The following is a 24,681-nucleotide window of genomic DNA, read 5'->3' as shown; positions in this document are numbered from 1 at the left end:
TAAACTAGCAAATATTCATCTTTCAAACTTTCGTATTTATAATATTAATAAATCGATAAACCAACCAATAGGTACCCCACCATACGGGATGCTAGCTAGACATAAAAAGAGGGAAATTAGATAAATAACAATGTTTATTTCTTCCGCAGTTTTCTCGAAAGGACAATGCGAGACAGGGCAGTACCGCTTCCTGGCGAAGACCGGAGGTTACGCCTGGGTTCAAACTCAGGCCACCGTCATCACAGACAAACAACAAAAGCCAATCAGCGTCGTATGTGTCAACTACGTAATCAGGTAGGTCTAGATGTAAACAAAATTATTTTTCGTGCTATTTTATGTTGATTTAACAGTGATTTTTCGATAAATTGAGGATTAAAAGAAGTGGAGATAAGGTGAGTAAAGATTTTTATTTATTTTGTTTATATTGTAGTTAGAAATGAAGGGTCTACCGCTATTTTACATTTTGATTGCAATGGTTTAATAATAAAATTTAAAACTAAGTACTATACAATGAACGAAATGATGAAAAACGTCTCTATAGGTAATTAGCACATAACTGATATACGTTGAATCAATGATATGTAAAATACAATTAAACCCATATTAATGTTTGTTTGAATGAAGTATTTAGGTCCTTCTAAATCTTTTGCCACATATACACTATATTTTATTGCTGTTTTATAACCAAAAGTCGACTAGAATGTTAACAATCGATTTCTTATAATATTTTTATTTCTAGTAACGTATACTAGAAAATACTTGTTATTTGCTATGAATGTAGGCAACGTTATAAAACATATTAACTGTACATAGACAATCACCTGATCGTGTCGTGTTGAATCAATAAATATATATAGATAACGTAAGATAAGAAGTACAAAGTAAACCGCTATCCTTGTGATGTAACAGTTAAAGCCAGCTTAACTTTTGACAAGGATATTTGCTTTATTGTAAGTTGATATGATAAATAAAATGAAGTATGGAAACGGGAGTCGATACGAGCATAAAACAGTATTGTCTGTGCGTAACCCAATCTCGCTCTGCCAAGAAACACTCGGAGTGTGAACTGATAGAGTCCGCAATAACATCTTTTGCACGAATGTACAGAAGACGCGAAGATATTCCGCGTTTCGTTCTATGAGCGTGAGTACCGTCTCATTCCGCTTAATAGGAAACGCAGATGCGTCTATGAACATCGGTCACATTGCTATGTTTGACGAACTCAAGTGGCCATTTGCTCGTTTGCCACCGTTTACTATTAAAAACAATTTTGAAACAACAAAATATCTCTCCCATTCTCTTTCAAAAAAATAGAGATAGAGTGTATTCTTACAGACTGAGTGAAGTTCTGAAATCACACTTTCACGTTAAATTGTGTTTAAATACACTAATTTTATTGTCATACAGTTTAAGATCTTGTTTACGAGTATTGTAGTGGAAAAGCCGTTTGCAATCCACTCGTGGTGATAATTTTTGTTTTGTTATCGTTTAATTCAACACAATTAAACCTGGAAGGAATGGTATAGTACGATTTTTTTCTGTTTTTTTTTTTAATGTTTTTCTCTTTTTAAAACACATCTCAGATGTTCATTCAGTTTATTATGGTTGAAATCTTTGAAATATCGTATTCACAGAGTTGTATAATTTTGCTCAACCTAAACGCCGTAAAGTTTCATTATGTTTTTACGACAGCGACAAAAGCTCACGCTGGCTGTGCGACATAAACTAAATTATTTTCACCTGCTTTATTGCCGCTTGTTTTCATTTGCTGAAATATTTTTTGTTGAAATATTGCGGTATAAAATATCAAAGATGTGTTTAAACAAGTTAAAGTAGGTTAGGTATTTTCAACACTTACAGAGATATTTTTGCACTTACGCCGAAAAAATAAAAAAAATATTGTCTATTTAAAAAAGTCATTTACTACAATTTTCTTTCATCAATCTAATATTTACGTAGATATACTATTGTGTGCATAACTTGAATACAACTCAAAATAATTCATGTCCAAAAATATTCTTTCAAATAAACAAATATGATATCACGCAATAAATTACGTTGTTAAAGTCAGAACAGCCAACGCCCGAACGCTAAATTGACCCTCGCTGTAGCCACTAAAATATTCAATCATAGCAATAAAGCCGGCCAGTAGGTAACAGCAAATGGATACATATGAGTATGTATTTTTCGTGTAAGAAATGACAATACGTTTAATGCTTTGCGAAATTTAATATCAAAAAATATTTACAAAATTTACACGACAGTGGTTAAAATCTATTAACTATACAGTTGTATTGACACTTAAATTTTTGCCTGCACACAGTTTCAACTAAACAGTTCGATTATTCATCAATTTAACTTTCAGAGACTTTAGTTAATCTTCTTAATAGTTGTTGTGGAAACGTTTTTATCCAAATACATAAATATATAAAGGATATATGAAGGAAAATATCGTGATGCAACCTGCACATATCGGCGAAGAAATTCAAAGATATGTATGAAGTCAACCAGCACTGGGCCAACATGGTTGAATAAAGCCCCGTCACCCCTTACTTAGGGTAGGCTCCGAGCCACTCAGTGGGGACTTATAGTGAGCTGGTGATGACATAAATATGTGTCCTTATCGGCCTAAAATGAAAGTTATCATTGTTGTATATTTGATAGACCCGCAGATAACTCGATAATAATGATAACGGTCTTGAATCGTATTTTGACAAGGGTGCTTTTACGCACAAAATATAACTTAATGATAACGGTTGATTGTGTCTAAACATAATGGTTGGTAGTTTTAGTTTCTATACTTCTGAAACAGGTTGAATCGAAAACATGTTATAAATTATTACAGAAGTATTATATAATATAATTGTACATAGAAAGTTAATTTAAGTAATTATAACGAAAAAATACGGTTTCTAGATTGAAAACGACTTGTGGGACAACTTTTGTTGAAACTTTCCTGAAAAGTAACTTACTTTGAAAGTAAATGGCATTGAAACTTTAAATTTAAATTAAAACTTTGTTGAAATTGTAAATTGAAAGCTTATATTTTCATAAGCCCTTGACATGACGGCAACCTGTATAATGTTTTATATAAATTCTTATCAACCCACACCGAATAATCAATCTCTTACGGTAGTTTACTTATTTTTTTTTTATTCGTAATTTTGTGTGAAAAATAGAAAGCAAATTAAAAAGGTACTATATGAAGCCCAAGGATGTCCTCGTGTTTTGCGAGTTATTCAATTAGCAAGTAATAGCGTTTGCTATAGAGTGGTCGTAACAAAAATTTAATAGCCCCGCAATTTATTGCTGGAACTTTAGTTCCACTTTGACTTCCAAATCACTTTTCACTTTAATGTACTTCCTTACACATCTGTTCAGAGAATTTTAGTTACCGTTTTTAGAACAAAAAGATGAATACTTCAGCTTTTTCCATCACCTCACACTGGTTAAGATTTTTAACACTGGTCGATATTAACTGCGGCATAAATGGCCCCTTCGCCGCTATACGGTCTGCGGTAACACTCCATTTATTATGTCGTCTTTTTGGGTGTTTGTTATCCACCTGCGAAGTCGAAGTGCTTTCCTAGTTATTGTGAAAGTGTTTAACATAAGTATCTAGTAAAATGTGTTCGGTTTGCTTGTTGTTTGCTTCAATGGAAAATTTATCTTATCAAGCGGTGACAGTTGACAGTAGATAAGGCGTGTTAAGTGCACCGAGCCGTAGTGTCATCGGATGCAGCTAAGGTTGGGGTTATCTGCATTCGGTTGCTAAGCTTCCTCTTTTCTATGAATCCTTGTCAGTTTCATTTTAAATACAAAATAGTTGTACACCAACCCTTTATCTATATAACAAATTAGAAAGCAAAAGTGTATTTGAATTTTTGCTTGATTAGAGTGATGCTATTTTTGTATGTGATTCATTTAATTTAGCCTATATCTAACAAACTAGGTATTGCTATCAACTTCGTCTGCTTTAAATACAAAAGTAATAAAATAGTATACCCTATGTTACTCATAGATAAATTACATTTCTAATGGTGAAGGAATTTTTAAAATTGGCTCAGTATTTACGTTAACCGAATACATATAGAAAAATATAAATCTTTCCTCTTGAGAATATTAGTATAGTTTGATGTAATATCTAAAGCAACGTTTAATCCTATTTATACTTTTTTTCCGAAGCATAGTTTAGTGTTAAATTGTCATGAAATAGACATTACCGTCAAAATTGATGGCAATCTGCGACATGCGTGGATAACGTGCCGCTATCAGTGTCTCCTTATCGAACGTTGTATAACGTAATTGCCTATAAATATTGACTGAACGTTACGCTTTCAAAGTGCCAGCGGGTAATCTTTATATGTTAAAAGTATTTGATTTATCGTAATTAGATTCGCAGATGGAGTGTAACTTTTACACTCAGTGATGCTAAGGGTTATCACAGTTGCTTAGTTCAGTTATCTTAAACTCGATCTAAAGTTACGGCTATTTTAATGCGGCGGTATAAAATAAGTCTACAAAGTTCAAATTTTCTCAAATCAATGTTCAAATCATAAGTTTTTTTTTTAGTTACGTTTATTGGTATAAAATCAAACTTTGTACATATTATTATGTTAATTCTTCTACACGTGTGGCCTTTCTTTAAAAGAAACCTTATAACTGCCACAAAAAGACGTACTAACAAGTCATTACATGCTTTATCAATTGACATTAACATGTAACATAACTTTTATCATCAATGATATTGTTCAATACCTTTCATCGTAATTGCGCCTTGTGTGTCAATAAATGTATGATTGTAATGTATGTATAAATGTATGAAGCAAACTGAACTGATTACATTACAAATTGTATGACAATCGTGATTTACTGCAACATTGTACATGATTTGCATGTTACAAATTAATTAATAATACTTCTATAGTATCCTATGTTATTTGTCCAACTATTTTTTCATGTGCTATCCGAGATTAAAAAATATAAAGGGGAGGCGTAGTCAACACTTCACTTTAGGCATTTGTCACATTATCTCACTAAAGCATCTTTTAATGGTCCTCAAAACTACGTGTCATAATTAATTGTATTTAAATTAATGGACAATAGATGTCATGAAAAAAAAAATTGTTCACTATGCCTAAGTCTATAAAATTTCTTTGTGTGCTATGCTATCGAAGATCCCGATTTCACATACCTTTTCTCATTCTAATGTCTTCTCTGTACGACAAATATTGAGTAAATAATTACAAACTATGGTTAAATAAACAGTGGTACGCTGTTTGAAAGTTTAAAATGTTAGTCTATATCCTTCTTCCGAAAGTCGGCGATCAAGCGATAACGAAACAGAAAAAATATTTAACAGTATAGAAAATGTATTTTATTATAAACAATTTCAGATAACTAAAACACGTGATTATAAGATAACACAGTTACTGTGGGAGAGATAGCAAAAAAGTCACAGGATGTCGTACGTATTTAGCGTAAAACGAAACAATGACTAATAAAGACAACAAATAAAAATTAGCTTAACCGCAGAATTTTCCTATTATAAAGTAAAGTATATTAAAGGGAAATCTTTCCATAGAATGCTTTTTATTTGCCCGTAACCTAGATCAAGTCTACTCTTGTATTTGCAAAAGTCTGTTTAAAAACAAAATGCTCAATGCTGTCGTTCTTTTAAAAATCTTGTATGTTTTGAAAAGCACCCGCTTCGACCCTAACGCACACAGTAGCACCGCATGCAATGTCGTTTATTTTCACACAATATGTGGGTCAATGCGGCAACACGTATCCAGTGCAATCGGAGCACTACTTCATCTATTATTAGACAGTAATAGTGTCTTGGTCGATGATAATCGTTTTACATTGATATCATACATTGCTTTACGACAACTTTACTTACAATATAGTAATACTAGCTTTCGCCCGCAATTCCGTCTGCGCGGATTCAAAAAAAAAACAAATGCAAGTAGCCTATGTATTCTTCCAGACTATCTTCGATCAAATCCGATCAACCGTTTAGGCTACAAATTCCAACAAACATCCATCCATCCATCTAATCTGAAAGATTATTTATAATATTATTAAGATTTTATGCCATAAGCTGCTATCAATAGATTTGAGTTCAGGGATTTGAATTATACACGACTTTTACAAACACGTCATTATTATACAATTTACGTTGTGTTACCTACTTTTGGTTTAAAGCTAAACGATGTTTAATTACTATGTTTGTAATAGTGAATATTAATGTTTTTCTGTCTATACTGTTTGTATTTCTTTTCCACAATTACTTGATACTTCCAACCATTGATCTATATTTTTAACAAGGTCATCGAACTATTCAGGTAAAGTTCAAATATTTACAAATTTATTTACACACAACACTATAAGGTAAAAATATGGTCATATCATTTAAAGGAAATCAATGTAAATTGAATGAATTTATATTATATTCTTAATGATAAGATATTCTAACAGCTGAACCAATAACTCTCATCCGGAATATAACGATGCAATCCGCTGATAAACTGCCGCGGTGGCGTGATGCACCAGCTATAGGGGCGTATAAACATCATCGATGCAATAATAGAACGTCTAACAACAGTATAAGGAGCATAATTGCTTAACCTATCCTCCTATATGATTTATTATATCCTGGGTCAGACCATGCATTCCAAAATGCGACGTTACTGATGAAAAATAATGACAGTTATAAATGTTGATTGTTTAGATGTAACAATGGAAGATTTGAAAGACCCCGAACTAGTCTGTTTAAAATGTTAATCTATACTAATATAATAAAGCGTAAATACACACCACTTTGTGTCATAGGATGTCAGCAATCACAGCATATTTTTAAATAATTCTATCTTTAATAAAAAGCTCTAAACTTACAACACGCTTTAGGCTATATATTTTTGCGCTATTAAACTTGGGGGATAAATAATTGGAAAAAAACTTCATGTGGGAAAGGGACCATAAACTACAAGCTGCCAACATTAAGGAAGTGAGGTTGCCATGGTTTGTCATCATGTCATGTCATTTTAACGTTTGCAATCGACGATTTGACACATATAAACAATAAAACTTTCATAATTTTATGCGGATGAATTCGCACGTGAACAGCTTTTGTATAACCAAAATCAAAATAACATTTCTCATACTTACCCTAATTTACACGCATTAATAAATGCTTATTCCTTATTAAATAAAAAGCTTTAACTATGTAAACCGCACCAATGTTCCAAACTCACGTTGTCAAAGAGTATTACAATGCATTCACGGATTCCGTCCCGGTTGGATAACATGCCCGGTCAACGTTCTGTTTCTGCCCCGGGGAATGCACTGCTTACCCCCCACGAGTTCATTCAACTCCTCCCTCAGCCTTACATACCAGAACATTGCAGTTTGCTACAAGTTAAATGAGAAACGTGGGCGTAAAGCTACCTCGAAACGTTAAAAGCTCTTTGTAACTAAAACCTTTCTGTTTTCCATTTCTATTTGTTTTAATATTTCTTGAAAGGGAAAAAAATATTTTAATTATAATTAGGAAATTCTTACACACCAGTCAATATAAATATATTTGGACACATACTGATTTAAAATGATCTGAGGTTTCTGTGCATCCGCTGGATAAGTCGCAGGTGCTCGCTCCAGAAGGAGGGATATACAAACACGCCTATTTATCTGTTAGGAAATTTGGTCCTCTATTACATTGTTAACTCCCACTTCATTATGTACCCTACCTAACTCCTTTTTAAGGGTAAAGTATTATCCAGAATACGTGGAGCATATTAAATTGACAAAATTTTAGAGCATTCAAAATCGCTTACTGTAGATTTTTTCATAGTAAGACACCCTTATTGATCACTAAACAGCATATGAGATAGCTTAAAAATGACGTCACTGTCAGATAAGTGAACAAAATCCGATATTTCCATCACATCTTTTACACGTTGGATTGTTATCAGACTATTTACAATTTGGTGGGACATGCCCTTAATCTTCTATTTTGTCATGTCGTGTTTTCCGTAGTAGTATCAATACCGTAGTGTTTTAGTTTCCTGTTACTCGCGATCTTTGCAAACAACTTGAATGTTATTCAATCGGGAAGAGGGCAATGGCTCTGACGTCAATTGTGTCCAATAAGGCCAAGCCCACGCCCGGGACCTTGGGAATTTGTTACGCGATCACTCCTCTTAAATATATTACTCGACACGAAAGTACTGATAGTTTTGTTTTTAATTTCACATTGGAATCTTCCTTTGTATGACAGTGATAGCTTTTTGGTTGTGTTGACGTATTGGTTACTGTTTAGGTTATAAATGTTATTATGTAAAAAAATGGTAGTTTTCAAAGTATTGGAGTATAGTAGGTATTAAAATAGAGTGCTAAATAAATGTTGAATCTGATATTGCATCTAACAACCGTAACTTTTATCAAAATAGGTTCAGTTATTAAATAATAGTACATAATAGTACATGATAATAATAGTTGCATTCAACAAGATATGAAACTTTAGATTGTTTAATGTTTTCGAATTGAATCCAATAGTCATTAATAAAATATAACTTGTCTTACGATTACGACATTCGACTACTAAATAATCTATATTGATACGCTTCAAGTTCATTGACTTCTTTATCTTATGATATCGATTTAATTTTTCATCTATGGAATATTTTTATATGAATTCGATTCGACGATAAAGATGGTGGACTCGTAGAACTTTTAACATCGCCTGTTTGACAAATACGTGTGACTTTTTAACAAAAAAAAAAAAACAATATAACAATAGTTACAGAACTTGCACAGGCAAGCTTGACTATTCTCAGAAATTCTGTAGATAAGGGTAGTTAACACGACGCGATTATATGAGTCAACATTTTTCTCGTTTTTGTCGCATTTGCCGATGTTTTCCCGGCGGAATCACTTTCAATATTTTACCGTTGCGACAGCCTTTTGAATCGACAAATATGAAGCTTGCGGTTCCTCGAATAACACCTGCGTGCACTCGGTCACGTAATCACTGTATGGTAAACAAATATAGCTACTGAGTCCATAATTCTATTCTACTAATTTATTCCCCTTCCCGCCATATCTAACTAGAGAAGGGGTGGATTGGAGAATGATCTAGAAAGAATCTTATTGACAAGATTAATTCAACAATAAAAATACTATATGACATTTAGTCAACTCAAGGTTTTTATCTTACTCGTACTAATATTATGAATGCGAAATATGCCATAGAGGTCGAGGATAGCCTGGAAGAACACATAGGCTACTCTTTTTTTTAATTCCACGCAGACGGAGTTGCGGGCGAAAGCTAGTAGGAAATGAAAATTGCTTGTGTTGATGATTTGCAAATTCCTAAAACGTATTGCAGTTTATTCGACGAAATGCATTTATATACAGTGCAAGTAATGAGACCTTGATTCAAACAATGGAAATGCAATTTTGCACTTTAACAATCAATACATACTTGGTAGAATAAAAATCAAAATTATTATAACAGTAAACACTTAAAATATGCATTATTTAATTATGTAATCCACCATAGTAACTGTCCAAAAATAAAGCTTAAACTAAATAGATTTACAAACTTTTACTTCGAAGCGTTCGTTGTATCTCAAATCTGTGAAAAATCATAAAGTCCCTTAGTTATAAAACCGTCGATTTGCGATTATAATTTTAGGTTATTTTTATACAACTGTGACGTGTGTTCCGGTGTTTAAGATAATCTGGAATCTTTGAATAAATAGAATACATCCGTATCCTAATTTATTACCGCGTTAAACGCAGAAACTCGTATCCAGTTCCTAATTTCCTGGAATAACTATCGTTTTAAATGGACACCGCTGAAACTCGCAATGATTTGTCATAAGGTGATGTCAGATACTGGTTTACTGGGCTTACGCTGCCTAAGTCACGTACCTTATTTTTACATACACTCGTTTGCAAAAATACCTAAAACTTGAATGTTTCTACTTTAAGCATTAGTATCTTGTATTAGTGAATATTGAACAAGACAAAAGATGCTACAAGAAAGAAATTAAGCTACAAGAAAGTCAGTTAAATGTTGAGATTTTTAATCCATTTGTATGGCGACTTAATACAAAATAATATGTAAAACTAGTTTTTTGAGGAAGTTCACAATTTGTTTTTTTGTGACTTACAATTACAATATTTTTTTTATATCCATTGCAAATATTATGTTCATTAAATTTCAAAACATAAGTTAAATATCATTAAATATTATCACGTAATGTATTTTTTAGTGCTTAATTATTTTAATTAGTATCAAGACCGTTAATGAATTGAATAAATAACTATAAGGCCATTACGCTCGCTGTACGTAAGTTCTATTCAGGTTTTATATTTTGAAGGCCAGCCCATGATATCGCTATAATATTTGCAAGCTGTAATGATATTTCAAATCTTGTTTCTGATATTTTGATAATGTAGATATGTCAAAATATTACTTAGAAACTCCCTTACTAATAATCAAACAACCCTGAGCACCATACTTAGTGATCAACCGACACAGATATTTGTATTACTGTCTAAGTAGTTATTTACCTACTCTGAGTAGTAGTAGTTAGACTCTTGAGTAGTGAGTAATCAAGCTAACGATGATCAAGCGTAAAAAAGGCAATTTCAGTAGATTTCATCATTTATGGCCTGACTATGGCCTAGACACCCTATCTTTAGGGTAGGCTCCGAGCCCCTCGGTGGGGACATATAGTGAGCTGGTGATGATACAATATCATAGTTGTAGGAAAGTTTAGCATTACCTTAATGCAACTTTGCACGTGACTGTACAAAATGTAGCATGTAATCGGGGGTGTAGGTGCGGTCAATGACCAGAGTGCATGCGGCCCTAATTGCATAATGATTTGCAGCGCGCGAGCCGCATCTTATATTTCGCAAGCGTCTGACCTGAAATCAAAGTATACGTTTTACTTGACGATTGTTTTGAATCGTATTCTTATAATACTCATGAAATCTTTCTTGAAATCCGAAAAGGTTGCCGGTTTGTCGATTTAACCCAATTTCTACCGCACTTGCTTTAAAAGGAGCACTGCCCCTATACTTTTCTGTACCATTGAAAATGTTTGACAAATGCAGAATTTCTAAATGGTCCCTTAAAGTCCTGAATCTCATCTGCAGTTCCGCTGGCATTGCAGAAGTCCATAGGAGTGCTCACCTAATACAGGCATTCCACAGCTCGTTTATTACCTCCTATAACTAAAGGTCGGTTTAAAGTGTAGCAAATTATGGTCATTATTAAACAGTGCCATTCAGCCGTCGACTTTGCGAGACAAAATGGCGCCTCAAGCTTTCATACTCTCACCCAGTCACACGACCGATCACGCTATACCACACCGGTTTTACTGGTTACAAATAACCGCCCATTCGCTTACAGTATAAAGGCATAGAAAGGTAGAATGTAGGCGAATTTCAGAATTATTATACTAGCTGTTGCTCGCGACTTCGCCTGCATGAAATTTAAAAATAATAAAAAACATAGTCTTAGTTATTCGCAGACAAATTTCTTTTCTAACGGTGAAAGAATTTTTTAAATCGACCTAGTAGTTTTTGAGTTATTTCAATACATACAAAAATACAAATCTTTCCTCTTTATAATACTAGTATAGATGATATAGATGTGTAGAGAGCCTGATGTTGTAATGCATTGGTAAAAAAGTAACTGTAGGTTTTTTACATTAAGATATCAGTTTTTTTACGCATGTATTTGCGTAAATAAATAAAGAAGAGATAATTAACGCGAATTGAACAATCAGCTGAAATATTGGTGTCATTACAATTAAGTAAAAAACCATGCTATTTTTTAAAACTAACAGTGCCTCATGATTTTACTTGTCAGTAGTACATAGATATTAATCTTTCAGCAAAGGTTCAAAATCATTTACCAGATGGCAGAAAAGATATAATCATACTAATATTATAAATGCGCAAGTTTAGATGGATGGATGGATGGATGGATAGATGGATGGATGGCTGTTTGTTAGAGTTTGTAGCATAAACGGCTGAAGGGATCTCGATGAAATTTGGCACAGATGTAGAGGATAGTCTGGAAGAACACATAGGCTACTCGCATTTGTTTTTTTTTTATCCACGCGGACGGAGTCGCGGGCGAAAGCTAGTTTTTGAATAATTTTGTTGATAAACGCATTAGTCATTTCACAAACGGAAAATATGATGTAACAACTTAAAAGTAAACGATTTTTTTTATTTTTTAGTTTTTTTAAAGCATTGTTTAATATATTATTATAGTATGATTTTTAACCTTTTTTAAAAGCTTTTTTTACTATTACCTAAATGTTACATCATACTAAATTCGTAAAACTTGTGCAACTACTCCAAATGGAGACTCGGTGTAGTCTAGTCTTCCGACATTTTAATTTCAAAAGTGGAGAAGTAAGGACTGTTTTCATGATACAAAAGTATAGATTTTTTAAATGATATGTTAAATGAATACATTCTAAAAGGATTTTAAGTGTTTTTGTGCCCTAGAAAAAAATAATTAATTAATATTTTTTCCGGACTGTAAGTGTTTTTTGAACGTTTTTTATTTTTTAATGCAAATCTATGGTATAAGTAAAGGTGAATAGTTGGGTTTACATTGTTTTGTCTACGTTATATCTTAATTAACCTTTTTGTGTCCCACTTTTCAACTATTTATTACATAGTGTTTTAATGCTGTATTTTTTCTCTATTAATTTGCATAGTATCTTTCGGAAGGTAAAATAAAAAAATATATACAGACGAATTGAGTACCTCCTTCTTTTGGAAAGTCGGTCAAAAAACGAATTTTACTTTTTTTCAATGCTCCTTTAATAAAATAAAAATTATAAGAGCAATATCTTAGCGAACAATTCAAATGCAATATTTTATAATCTTATTCGTAATCCAGTGTGGCAGTAGCTAGAGCTGGGTCCATTAAAGGTCGGTGTTAGGTTACGTGGCTAAATTGTGGAACAACGCGCCTTCATCCTATCGTATCCGATGTCGACTTCACAACTAAGATAGATTGTTAGCATTTTTATATTTACGCTTTTTTATTTAAAAAAAGTAGACTATTTTACACTTGGTATTGGTACAATTATTTTAGTTATTTGGCTTCATTTCCTTCTATTGTTATATTAGATCTATATTAAATTCTAAGCCCCTCTGTTAACTAGTTCAGCGGAGTGGCATATCGTGAAAGCTCATATTGATTGCCCGAACAAACTGACCCGTCTTGATTGAAGGATCGATTGTTCTGTTCCGTTCGTGCAAATAAATAATGGATTTTTAAATTAGACTGTTAATGTATGTTGCATTGACTTCTTATCGCTGCAGTTCTTCATTTGTATGTCATTAAATACAATCGCAAACGTGTTGATAGATCCTAGACAATTTTCTTCAATTGCTTGATTTTTTTAAATAATTTTACAACAAATCTGTAAATATTTGTATATACTGCTATGTTGCTTCTATTGGATTGAGCAGCTTTAGCGTAAACCAATCGGCAACACTATCGTCTCATTGATATGCTCGATTATTATTTTTAATAGTGTCCAATAACCATAAACGCTATCGATGCGTAGCAACAAGCGTAGTGTGAGTATCACCCGCGAGCTAGTGATGTCTCATTAACCTGACCGTGATCGAGATACGACACCGGCGCTGCGGGCCGCGAACTCTTATCAAGGCGCCGCGTGCCCGTCGAATGAACGGAGCGGGAGCCCTCGAAAAAATTTATCATTTACTCCGCGCCATGTATACTATGCGTTCGGCACGTCACTAGCGTCGGCGTGAGTGCGCCGCCGTCGCTACGTATCATTCCCTGCACGGACGCCGCAGCGGACGCACGCATCGCTCTTACCGACCAAACTCGCGATCACGATCAGCTGTTTAGCCGAAACTTGACCACACACCGGATACATTGCGAAGCTTACCCCATCATGGTAAGAGTGCTCGTGGTAGTGTACAAGTGCAGTGAATGTGTCCGCTTACAAGTGCAGATACCGGTCGCACGCATCGTACAGAATACAAGTGCTTCTACTGTTAATATAGTTCGGATATTCGCATCGAGTACGTAGTGAATAAAACATATACAGCTATAACATTTCGCTTAAAGTTATCAGCGTCGTCGGTTACAATGTGATCGTTGTTATTGTAATGCACTCGTGTTATAATTATTATTTGCGTAATGCACCGGGTGGGCTGTGGGATGCGTTTTGAGAGCACGACTGCTCGCTGCGATTGTCTTATTTTCGAGAGGCGCTAAAATTAGCGGATGCGTCCCCCGCCGCCTTCAGCTGGTTATATAACGACGCCGGCCTTGACTCCCGCGCCGCGTCTTCATACATTGCCCACATTAATGCATCGATTACCAATTGTACATATAAACAGGTCTTGATTGATTACTATCCAGTGATAGAAATAGTCCACGACACTCACTTCAATATTGGTTTCAGTTTCATTAGGTCTATTTTTTCTGCTAAAATATAGAAAAATATCCTTGATGTTACTTGTTAGTCATATAAATCATGGATAGAATCAATTTATTTTGAAAACGCAATAGTTATTTGTGCCTACATAATATAATCTTACGGTGTTATGATGAAACGCAAATATATTATGTGCAGAAATCTTATCAGCATCGCCCTTGAATAGTTTATGTTTTGTAAATGTTTATCGTACGATAGTCTACCGCCTGTCTTGCACCAAATTACCTACGTAATATCGTCATGAAGATCAATTTTTAAATATTTTTACTGCATAAACATCGGTATCGTAGTTGCTGACGTAAATTGTACGCATGTTAATTATTGGTATTTTTATAAAGTCGTAAACAATATGTTTATAAGTAGCTTTTACTCGCGACTTCTTCCGCGTGGAATGACAAACGAATTCAGTGTAACCCGCGGGCAGATGGACAGACAGACAGATCGACAAAAAAAAAGGTGATTTTCGTTATCAGCAACGCAAATAAATCATCTTCCCGAAATCTGGAATTTTTCTTCTGATATTACAGATACTCAAATTTTATTATATGTATGGAAAAAATATTGTGCTACTAGTAACACAATTTCATTGACAAAATAAATTGTTTAAGTGTAAGAAAATACGTTGATTAAAATTATCATTTTTTTTTAATGGATAAATAAAAACGCAATACTTTTTTCCACAACGTGTATTTGTATACGTTTAAGTTATTTAATTGTATTGACTTTTGACTTGCTGCCATTTTATATTGATTGTTTTTACTCTATAATTTGTTTTTAATGCAAATGACTACCGTTTATATAATTTATGTAATAATTATATAACGTTTACTACTTGATTGATACATAATAAGATTTAAAAAAAACTCGAAAAATTAATTATGAAATTCCAGTAATAAACAAACATTAAAAAACTGAATACTTCCCTCCTCTGTCCATTAAAAGTAGAAAACGCATCTGCAAATTCACTATAGGCAGTGTTCGCTTCACTATTTTGGCGAATTCCGGTGACCGCTTGCTGTTTAATCATTTTATACGGTAAACAAACTGTGATTCTAAGGAATAAGTTTGAGTTTATTTTCATAATCGTGGTGAAAATTAAATAAAGACACAATAGAAATTTACGTTTAAAATTTCCTAACACGGCGAAGTTAATACACTGTATAAATAATTCATGTTAAAGCAATGTAATTTAAATTTCTGCTAAAATCCGGTTATGGATAAGCGTTAATGTAAGAGCATCTTGACTATGGCACGATGTGACGTAATACGTCCTCGACCGTGTTAACATGTAATTGTTGAATTGCGTTACTCGCCGTTGAGTTTCACGGCCAAGGCCGCTAACAGCTGCTCTCTATGCTTCACACAGTAAATCTTTACGGCAATCGAAAACAAATTTAACATAATCTACATTAAAAGTATAGTAGTGATAACAATCATTTAGATGGAAACGGTTCAGATAATGCGTGTTTTTTTTGTTTAAGTTTCACTTTCGCTGATGACGTAGTAAAGTGCATCTGCGTAGTGTACGACGTAGACTTTTGTTGGAAACTTCGCATCAAAATCTCGGACAATCGATACCCACCCCACCATTGTTGTTGCTGCGCGCGCAACCGCGCCCCCTTGTGAATGGCCGACGAAAACGAGAGACGCTGAGGGATGGGAGCTACCAAGGTCGCTACCGAGGCCGTATTACGTTGCTACGTTTATCCCTCTCTATACAGCGATATTCTTGTTATACCATCCTTTTCTGATGGATACCATTCGGATGCACTTATGCAATGGAACAGAGTCTGGGTTCCTATAAGCATGGATCTGTTGTGCCGACGGATTTGTTTTTGTTGCGTCACTTATACAAACAGAAAGCTTGCGATCAGACGTTCAAGTGGTTATTTAAGATGTAACGTAAGCGTTGTTTTTAATGTTGTTAATTCGATCAAACTAGAACTTTCGTATAGAAATAATGAGAAATATAATATAATATAAAATAATGAAACTTTCGATTAGAAAAATAAATGTCGCATCACAAAGTGTATGTGGTTCCGTGTTTTATAGTAATGTAAGAAATTTCCGCTCAGTGCGTCTATTTTAATCTATAAGGTTAAACGCGCCGTGAACCTTAGGAACTTAATAACATTCCCTTATCAAAACGCAAAGAGATTTAATGATTTCGATTAAAGATCACTGACGCAATCGTTTCCTGTGGGATCATTTGCGGGTTATCTTTGCCTGACATTTTGTTAATTAATCGCAGCAATTTACTAGTGGATAAAGACTATCAGTGATTATTTTGTTGCGTTATTCTATAGTTGTCTTTGCATGATAAACCTTAACGTTCATATTCATATTTAGATGTTTTCGATAGCTGTCCATAATAGTTTAATGTTGTCTAGTTATGTGGACCGTACGAGACTAGGCGTGAACTCGTTTATACACCGGCCTTGAGTATTGTTGGCTGATTGTTCGCAATTGCAATACATCTCGCACGGAGCCGCCCATACATTACACGTACTCACATGTCGTATTGACACACCGAGGGTACGCTCGCGAATACGATTAGCACTTAATGCAACGCTCCTCACTTATGACTAGTTTTCATTATCGTCTTGAGTAACGCCTTACTTGAGGCTTAATGGCATATCTATGCAAACTACCTAAACGCTACACTATACAGTACATTTTTAGAGAATTAATGCTAAATTTAAACAGAATATTTTTTGTCATCGATCAGCGGTAGACCTATTAGTTAGAAATATGTTGGCACGTGATTTGTTTTGTTCTCAGCGGTATCGAGTGCAGAGATGAGGTGTTTGCTGCACACCAAGTGCAGCATGCTGACGTAAAACCTGTCGTGGTCCCGAAGCCACAGAAGGCAGCGCCAGTCCCTATCTGCCACCCGGCGACAGAGGCAGGCAACGGCGCAATAGTAGCCGCAGTACTCCCGGAGGAGGAACGACCTATACCAGTCACAGAATTGATATTCGCACCGCGAAAGAAAGAAATGAACAAAGGCTTTCTCATGTTCTCCCAAGACGAAGGACTTACAAGTGAGTGGCACAACAACTTCCACAGCTTAGGTATCTGTTGCTTGCTTTATTGTGCTCGTTCTCGACTATAAGCATCGAACTACTACATCTCAATTGTTTGCAGTGCTTAAGGACGAGCCTGAAGACCTGACACACTTGGCGCCCACAGCAGGAGACACTTGTATCCCACTGGAGAATACCCCATTTGATATGTTCGAAGATTTTATTTTGAGCGACAATTATTGTAGCTTACTTGGCGACGATTTGGCGACCGGATCGCCAGTCGACTCGCTCACTGCTGACTCCCTTTTATCCTCACCCGATCCTCAGGTAAATTTCGTCGATTTTGTATCTTTTAGTGTTCATAGTGTCTTTGACACAGACGATTACGCAGTATATTTCCATTGCAGGAAACTGAATCGTCATGCGAACAGTCTTCCCTATTAACAGAATTGACGCTAGATGCATTCGACAATGGTCGATCAGATAATGACATCGAAGATGGAAATTCTCCGTTCATTCCTACCAGCGATGAACTGCCGGTTCTGGAATCGGCAGTCATGTGGGGCGCCTTGCCCGACAATGTCAGCCTCGCGAGGCCCCAGCCCTCAGAGTCACAAAACGTGTCAAGCGCGTCAGCGTTACAACGTCTGCTCGCCGCTGCCCCCACAGGACCACCACCTCAGGATCTTATAACGAATATTTACTCAGATCAAGGTATAATCTCTACAGAATTTGTTTTTATTTTTTTTTTCATTAACGTATTTTTTTTACATTCAACATTTATTTTCAGGTCTCATTCCAAACAGGAGTGTATCATCATGGGACACTGGTGTCAAGAGGGTGTTAAAGCAAGAGGAGGAGCCGATCGCGAAGCGCGTCAAGCGCAGCCCCTCCCCAGTGGATGTGCCGCGGACGCAGTCGCAGTCATCCAGCGTCCTCATGAACCTCCTGGTGAGCGGCTGTGACGTGGACGCCGGCTACATCTGCACGGTGCAGTGTCGCCCGCGCCCCAAAGCCAAGGCTTGAATAGTGATGATGGTTCATTCATAAACTGTGATAATAGACGTCCAGTGTACGGATTGGTGGTTAAGTCGAATGGTGGCTCGAGTATTAGATCCGGAACGAATTAAAATAAAATATATTTTTCCAATGCTGTGATTGTGATATCAATCATCCATATCGACAAAATGTCAATCATTCGAAATTGTTTTAGATCCTTTCTATAGTCGTCAAATCTTCCAGTAACTTTCCGTAATACTTTCTGTAGACTGCAAGAGTGTAATATTCGAAGGGCTAAGAGGTTGAGGTCTATTTACCTAGTGTTGAAGCAATATGTCTTTCGTCCTAGTGCTTAAGTTAAACGTACGCATATCGTTATGGTTATGTGATGGACAGTTGAATCTTTTTTTTTAGGTTAACTTAGTCGTTTTAGGCGAATGATATTTTGCCGCGCTCCGTCTTATGTTGGTAGTTGTGTAGGGATTTTTTACTTTTGGCGATAATGAGCGCTGTTTATTTATTCCTAGGAGTTTATTTATGGATAGAATTGTCTATGTTTACCTAATGTTAGTTTTATTAATCGAGTTGACTATCGACTAGATGAGTGTGAGGTTTTATATATTAGAGTCTATTTGTAGAGTAAGATAGCACCCTGAGGAAGGTTTTATTGCAGTTTACAGTGTCTTCACTGCCAAATACATAATATATTGTTTTTATATATCTCATAGTTTTGTCGGTTAAATGTTTCGATCAATTAGGCTAGCATAGAAAATGTTTCGAATACCTTTTTTAACTTTTTTATGTATAGCAGCTATCAGAATATATGTAGAATTAACAATGTATTCGGCCATTTATTATATAAAAAAATAATATTTATAAAAAAAAAAGAAAATATTATAACATGTGTAGTGATAATTTTATCATCGTTGTTCATTACTTGTAAAGTTTATAGAACGATGATTTATTAGAAAAAAATATTTTTCTCGAAAGATATATTAAAAATCGTTTTTTTGGAAAAAAAAACTATCATACATTAAAAACGAAACTATAAAAAACTGAAACACATGCACGTTGATTTCATTTAACCCTTAATCCTGATCCTTTTCCTCCTTTAAGAGTATTAGCTTTAACAGCGTGGGTTTCCACTGTCTCAACTCTGGTAGACAGATTGTCATCTGTCATTTAAAAGAGACAACGATATGTTTTAATACAGTAAAGACGTCATTATTTTACGATTAGTTATTGAAGTCAAGTGAAAAATAAGTTTTTTAACTAAAATTACAGTATTTAAAACTGAATATATTTATTTCAGAAAGAATCAGGCGACAATGTCTTATATTCTGATAATATTGAAAAGAAAATATAATTATTAAGTATAAATATGACATAGCAACAATCGTACGATTTGATGGTAGTAGGTTATTGACCTTTTTATGTAATCCCTTATGTAACATTCAATAATAGCAAATATTGTGACTACATACAAGTTGAGAAACATATTTACTTTGCACAGAATAAGGAAAATTCTAATGTCAATAATTTTCAATTGTATGCAAAAGTGTACATAGCGACCAGTCGTCACGTATTTAATTATTAAATCATGCTGTTAAAGTGTGCTAGGGTTTATTAATAAAATTGTTAACAATAAAAATATAAAAATTTAACTGACTATAAGAAATAAATGTAAGAAATATATCTTTCAATCTATTTGCTACTCGTATTATACTAAAGTTGATATATCTAATTTTATTGAAAAGTACGCAATAAATATAATATATATATATAATATATAATAAATGCTTATAATATATATATAATAATATATAATATATAATAAATGCTTGTCAATATTTTTCTGTATTACCAGCCTTATTATTTAATACCACTTTGTTTTTTGCTTCTGCGAGGAACACATTAATAGCAATTAAAAAGGTAAATAATTGAACCTTACTTTAAATTGACATTTTTTGACACTTTTTAGTCTTTGACGACCTGAGTGACAAAGAGTAGGTACAGAGTTGCTATGGCTTAACGAAAATACGAAATGTAATTGTATGGTAATTAGGAGAGTGGCATAATATTATTTACATGTAGACCTATGAACATCTTTTTAAATGAAATAACATAGTACACTTGTATTTAATTTTTAAAAACATATTAGTACTAGAGTTACGAAAACTTTTTGAAGATTCTACAAACCTAACAGATTAGGGATACATTAGATTTTACCCGCAAAGATCAATACTAAAAGCAAGTTTTTTTAACAATATCTAGAATAGCAAGCTGGTACTTTAATAAGAACATAGTCCAGTTATGCGTTGCCCTAAGTCCGTTCTCTTCCAGTCCGATAAGCGTCTCCCTGGGAGCGCTAAAATGTAGCCCCGGCAAATCGGAAGCGTCGATTACTTCGCTCCGAGTAATGCTATCTAACGGCACGATTTGGGACACGACGAGATTGGATACCCTTTTCTAGAATTTCTTGTTTCGCATTTTTATATAGGTATTTTGAATAACATCTATATAGTTTATAAGCATTTTAGTGAAATTTAATGATGTTCCATATCCCCTATTATAAAAACCCATAACTAAAAAAAACGCCACTATAGAAATATTTATATTTTTGAATTAAATGTAATACGGTGGTAAAAATAACTATTCGATTTTTTCTGTTTGCGTACAAATTTAATAAAAGAAGCAAAAAAAATGTTTTTTAATCCTAGTAACATGATACTTGGGTTAAGTTATTGATATAACGATGATTGTATTTTCAAAATAGCCGCATTTTCAAGGAGCACTTATCACAAAGCTCATTTCGAGATCTAATCCTGTTGAAACCCCGGAAAATCCCTTTAACTGCAACCCCAAGGGCCGCAGACTGATATAAATGTGGGATCCATTATCCTTAACTATACCAATTCATTAAAGATAAATGCTTGATTTAATAAAATTGATCGTAATATGCTATTCAAATATATTAAAGATATCAAATATTTAATTTACATGACAATTTGAGAGATTAACATGTCAATTTAATTATCGAAAAGCTAAAATCGATGTGCAAAACCGATAAAAATATCGATTTTAAAATCTTATGATTAACACTGCCGAAACAATTACAAAATGAGAGTAAATTAGTAAAAAGATGTTTTGCACATTTCTTTTAAAAACGATATGTAAAATAACAGTTTAAGCAAAATAATCATAGAAACACGGTTTTTAAAGTATTATATGGCACATAATATACAAAAGAATTAACATTAGCACTAACGTGTAACTAATATTCAAAATAGTAGATGTTAGTTCTCTGTGTTGGCTTGTTACGTCTGATTATTGGCCGACAGGCGACGTAAGGTCGTTGTCATTTACAAATCACAGTCAAGGTCATAGCTAATACTCTTTCCATATCCTTTACCTGCTTCAACGTGCATATGTTTTAATTAATTATTTTTTTTTATAAAATTGATTTAGATTTTTTAATTTTTTTTTTTCGGTGCGCCGACCCTACGGGAGTAGGATAAGACAGGGGAGATGATGATGTTTTACATGTTTTTTACTATTATTAATATAATATTTTATATGTTACAGGATATGCCGCAACAGATGCAGCACAATCAAAACACCCCAAATATGTCTCCCAATTATCAACAGATTATAAACGGACAGACACTACCTCAATTAAATTCAATTAATAGGAACAACATTCCCATTCCCGTCATAAATATCATACAATCATCTAACAACATGATGCGTTCAAGCACACCTATCAATGCCATGACTCCTTTAACCCTTAACGTCAACTCTCCGATGTACTCTCTCCCTCCCAGCCCGAATACATCCAACTACACCAGCCCGGCTATGAGCCCCGCGCAAAGGGAACTCCTCAGTCCCTATTCGACCCCCCAATCGCTGTCACCAGTCGGCAAATTCACGCAGAGCTATAGCCCTAATAGCAGGCACATGTCGCCTGTCAGTATGTTGCACGGATACGACCCTTATCTAAGTAACAAGATGCAACCCAGCCCAGGCATCCCGCTCCAGCAGAATGACATGCTTCTCGATTCCAACATGTCCCTGACTTCCAACGACTTCTGGACAGATCCCGAGATGATGCAGGACAACAGCGATCTGCTAATGGCCTTCGATGACGTCAAATTAGGGTAGTACAGATACAAGTGGAGTGATTTTTACCGACCTCTAAGGAAGTTTTGTCGAAACATTGAATATATTGAAGCTAACAAAATTAATGATTTTAATCACATATTCACATGTTCGCACAATCATTCCGATAGATAGTGTATTGTCGGAACTTTTTTCAATAGGAAACACTTGTATGCAGAGTTGATGAGGGTAGAAACAATAAAAGTCCCAAGGGATTTCACGCAAATTTTATCAAAGTTACCTACCTACAACTCATATTTTGTATCAACAGTATAAAATATCTTTTAAAATATCAATAAAAGAATGAATTTTATAGTATATAAGAATATTTTGTATTTATTGAAGTTATTGTTGGAATCTTATATAGCAACGATGTGACTTGAATGAATGACAGATAACAATTTATATATTTAGTTAAACTTTTAAGTAAGAGTGGTTGTAATTTAAGAACATAGATGATAAAATATATTGCAAATGTTATGAAGCCTACGGCTATAGATATATAATCTACTTCCTTTGGACCACGACTCCGTCCGCCTGGCATTAAGAAAATACAAAATTAGGTAGCCTATATGTTCTTTCAGACTATCCTCTACGTCTGTGCTAAATATCTGTAAGCAGAAGACGTAAGCTACTTACCTTGGTTTGTTGTTTAATTCCACGCGGACAGTTTCGCGGGCGATAGCTAGTAGGTTAAAAATCTATGGCTACTGGATTTCATACAAATGTAGACTTAGGTAATAAACTAAGAAACGTTATTTCTCTACATAGAATATGTTTGACAGGTTTTGGTAATAATTATTATTTTTATAGCACAGTAAAAACAAATGAATACAAAACGATGACGTTAAATATGCAGTTGGTATACGACCGGCAATAGATCAAATATATACTCGTTAGAAAATAAGATGTACTAATATTTTTTTAATTTTACCTCACGTTCTATTAGTTCTCTTGAAGTTGTCAGCGAAAAATATTAATTTTCAACCGAATCTGTTTCAAAGCAGTTTAATAATACCTTTTCCTTCAGACTCGAATAAACATATTTATTTTCCTTGTTGTCAACTCCCGATGCCTGTATATTTAGATTTTATTTTGCAAGATTTTTTTTCTATACCACGATATAACTCGTTTTGACATTTGAATAGAATTAAAAATTCTCTTAGGACAATAATTTATGAAAGTCCAACGGTCATGAATAAATCGATTTTTGAGAATAATCGATTCAACTTGTTTATTTTGTTGGTTCACATCACTATCTGTCAAAACAGCATTGTTATTATGTGACTAACAGATAATTAAGTTGATTTTTTATCTATCGTACAGTATAAGTACAATATATGTTAAGTTCGGTTATAAGAAATATTGTCTTCTATAAATGCAATTGTTTTTTTCGTTTTTATAAAATCTCGATAGATTATTTTACATAATTAATAATAATAATTATAAGTTGAAACTGTTATTCTTTTTAAATGAACACAAAATCTAATTTTGCGATATTTTTTCTCTGAAACCTGGCTAACTTTTCTTGATAATTGAGTAGGTAGGTAAATATTGTTTTGTTGTAATCAGGTACTTTTCTGTATCGTCCTCAATTTTCTCTGTAGAATAAAATTCCCTAACTGCCAATTTACAGCATATATATATTTTGATGTTACATACTATGGTAACATTTTAATTGAGTTTTTGAAATCGCCCGTGTGCCATAGAATGTGTATGTACTAACTACAATAAAATTATTAAAAATAAAATATGTAACAATATATGGATATCAAAAATCAATATTATTTTGTAGCTATATCGATATTTGTAAATACATACGAAATCAGATATACTTTATATATATTTTGAGATTAAATTTCGGTCATGAAATTGTTGTTTTATTTTCACCTGCCTAGAATAAGCTACTGTTATTTAAGGTTAGGGCTTTTAGTTCTAAATGTAAGTTGTAATCACAGGACTGCCCCACTAAGGAG

At 34.0% G+C, this 24,681-nt stretch overlaps 1 protein-coding gene across 3 annotated transcripts in view; it reads left to right on the top strand.

Moving 5' to 3' along the window:
• Positions 1-23,252, top strand: part of LOC106103842 (hypoxia-inducible factor 1-alpha-like) — a 76,551-nt gene extending 53,299 nt beyond the window's left edge. For 2 of the 3 annotated variants that reach the window (XM_013283750.1, XM_013283748.1), the window contains exons 7-12: positions 150-294; positions 17,304-17,596; positions 17,670-17,875; positions 17,956-18,262; positions 18,339-18,499; positions 22,133-23,252. In XM_013283750.1, coding sequence (XP_013139204.1) covers positions 150-294; positions 17,304-17,596; positions 17,670-17,875; positions 17,956-18,262; positions 18,339-18,499; positions 22,133-22,708 — 1,688 coding nt within the window. In that variant the 3' untranslated portion in view covers positions 22,709-23,252. The remainder of the gene's footprint in view (positions 1-149; positions 295-17,303; positions 17,597-17,669; positions 17,876-17,955; positions 18,263-18,338; positions 18,500-22,132) is intronic. The other variant, XM_013283749.1, reaches the window with a different exon arrangement.
• The last annotated feature ends 1,429 nt before the right edge of the window (positions 23,253-24,681 follow it).

The sequence above is a fragment of the Papilio polytes genome, unplaced genomic scaffold (assembly GCF_000836215.1).
Source record: "Papilio polytes unplaced genomic scaffold, Ppol_1.0 DF823700.1, whole genome shotgun sequence".
NCBI lineage: Eukaryota > Metazoa > Arthropoda > Insecta > Lepidoptera > Papilionidae > Papilio > Papilio polytes.
The sequence above is the reverse complement of the archived record's forward strand: the minus strand, read 5'-3'. Positions and strand labels throughout refer to the sequence as shown.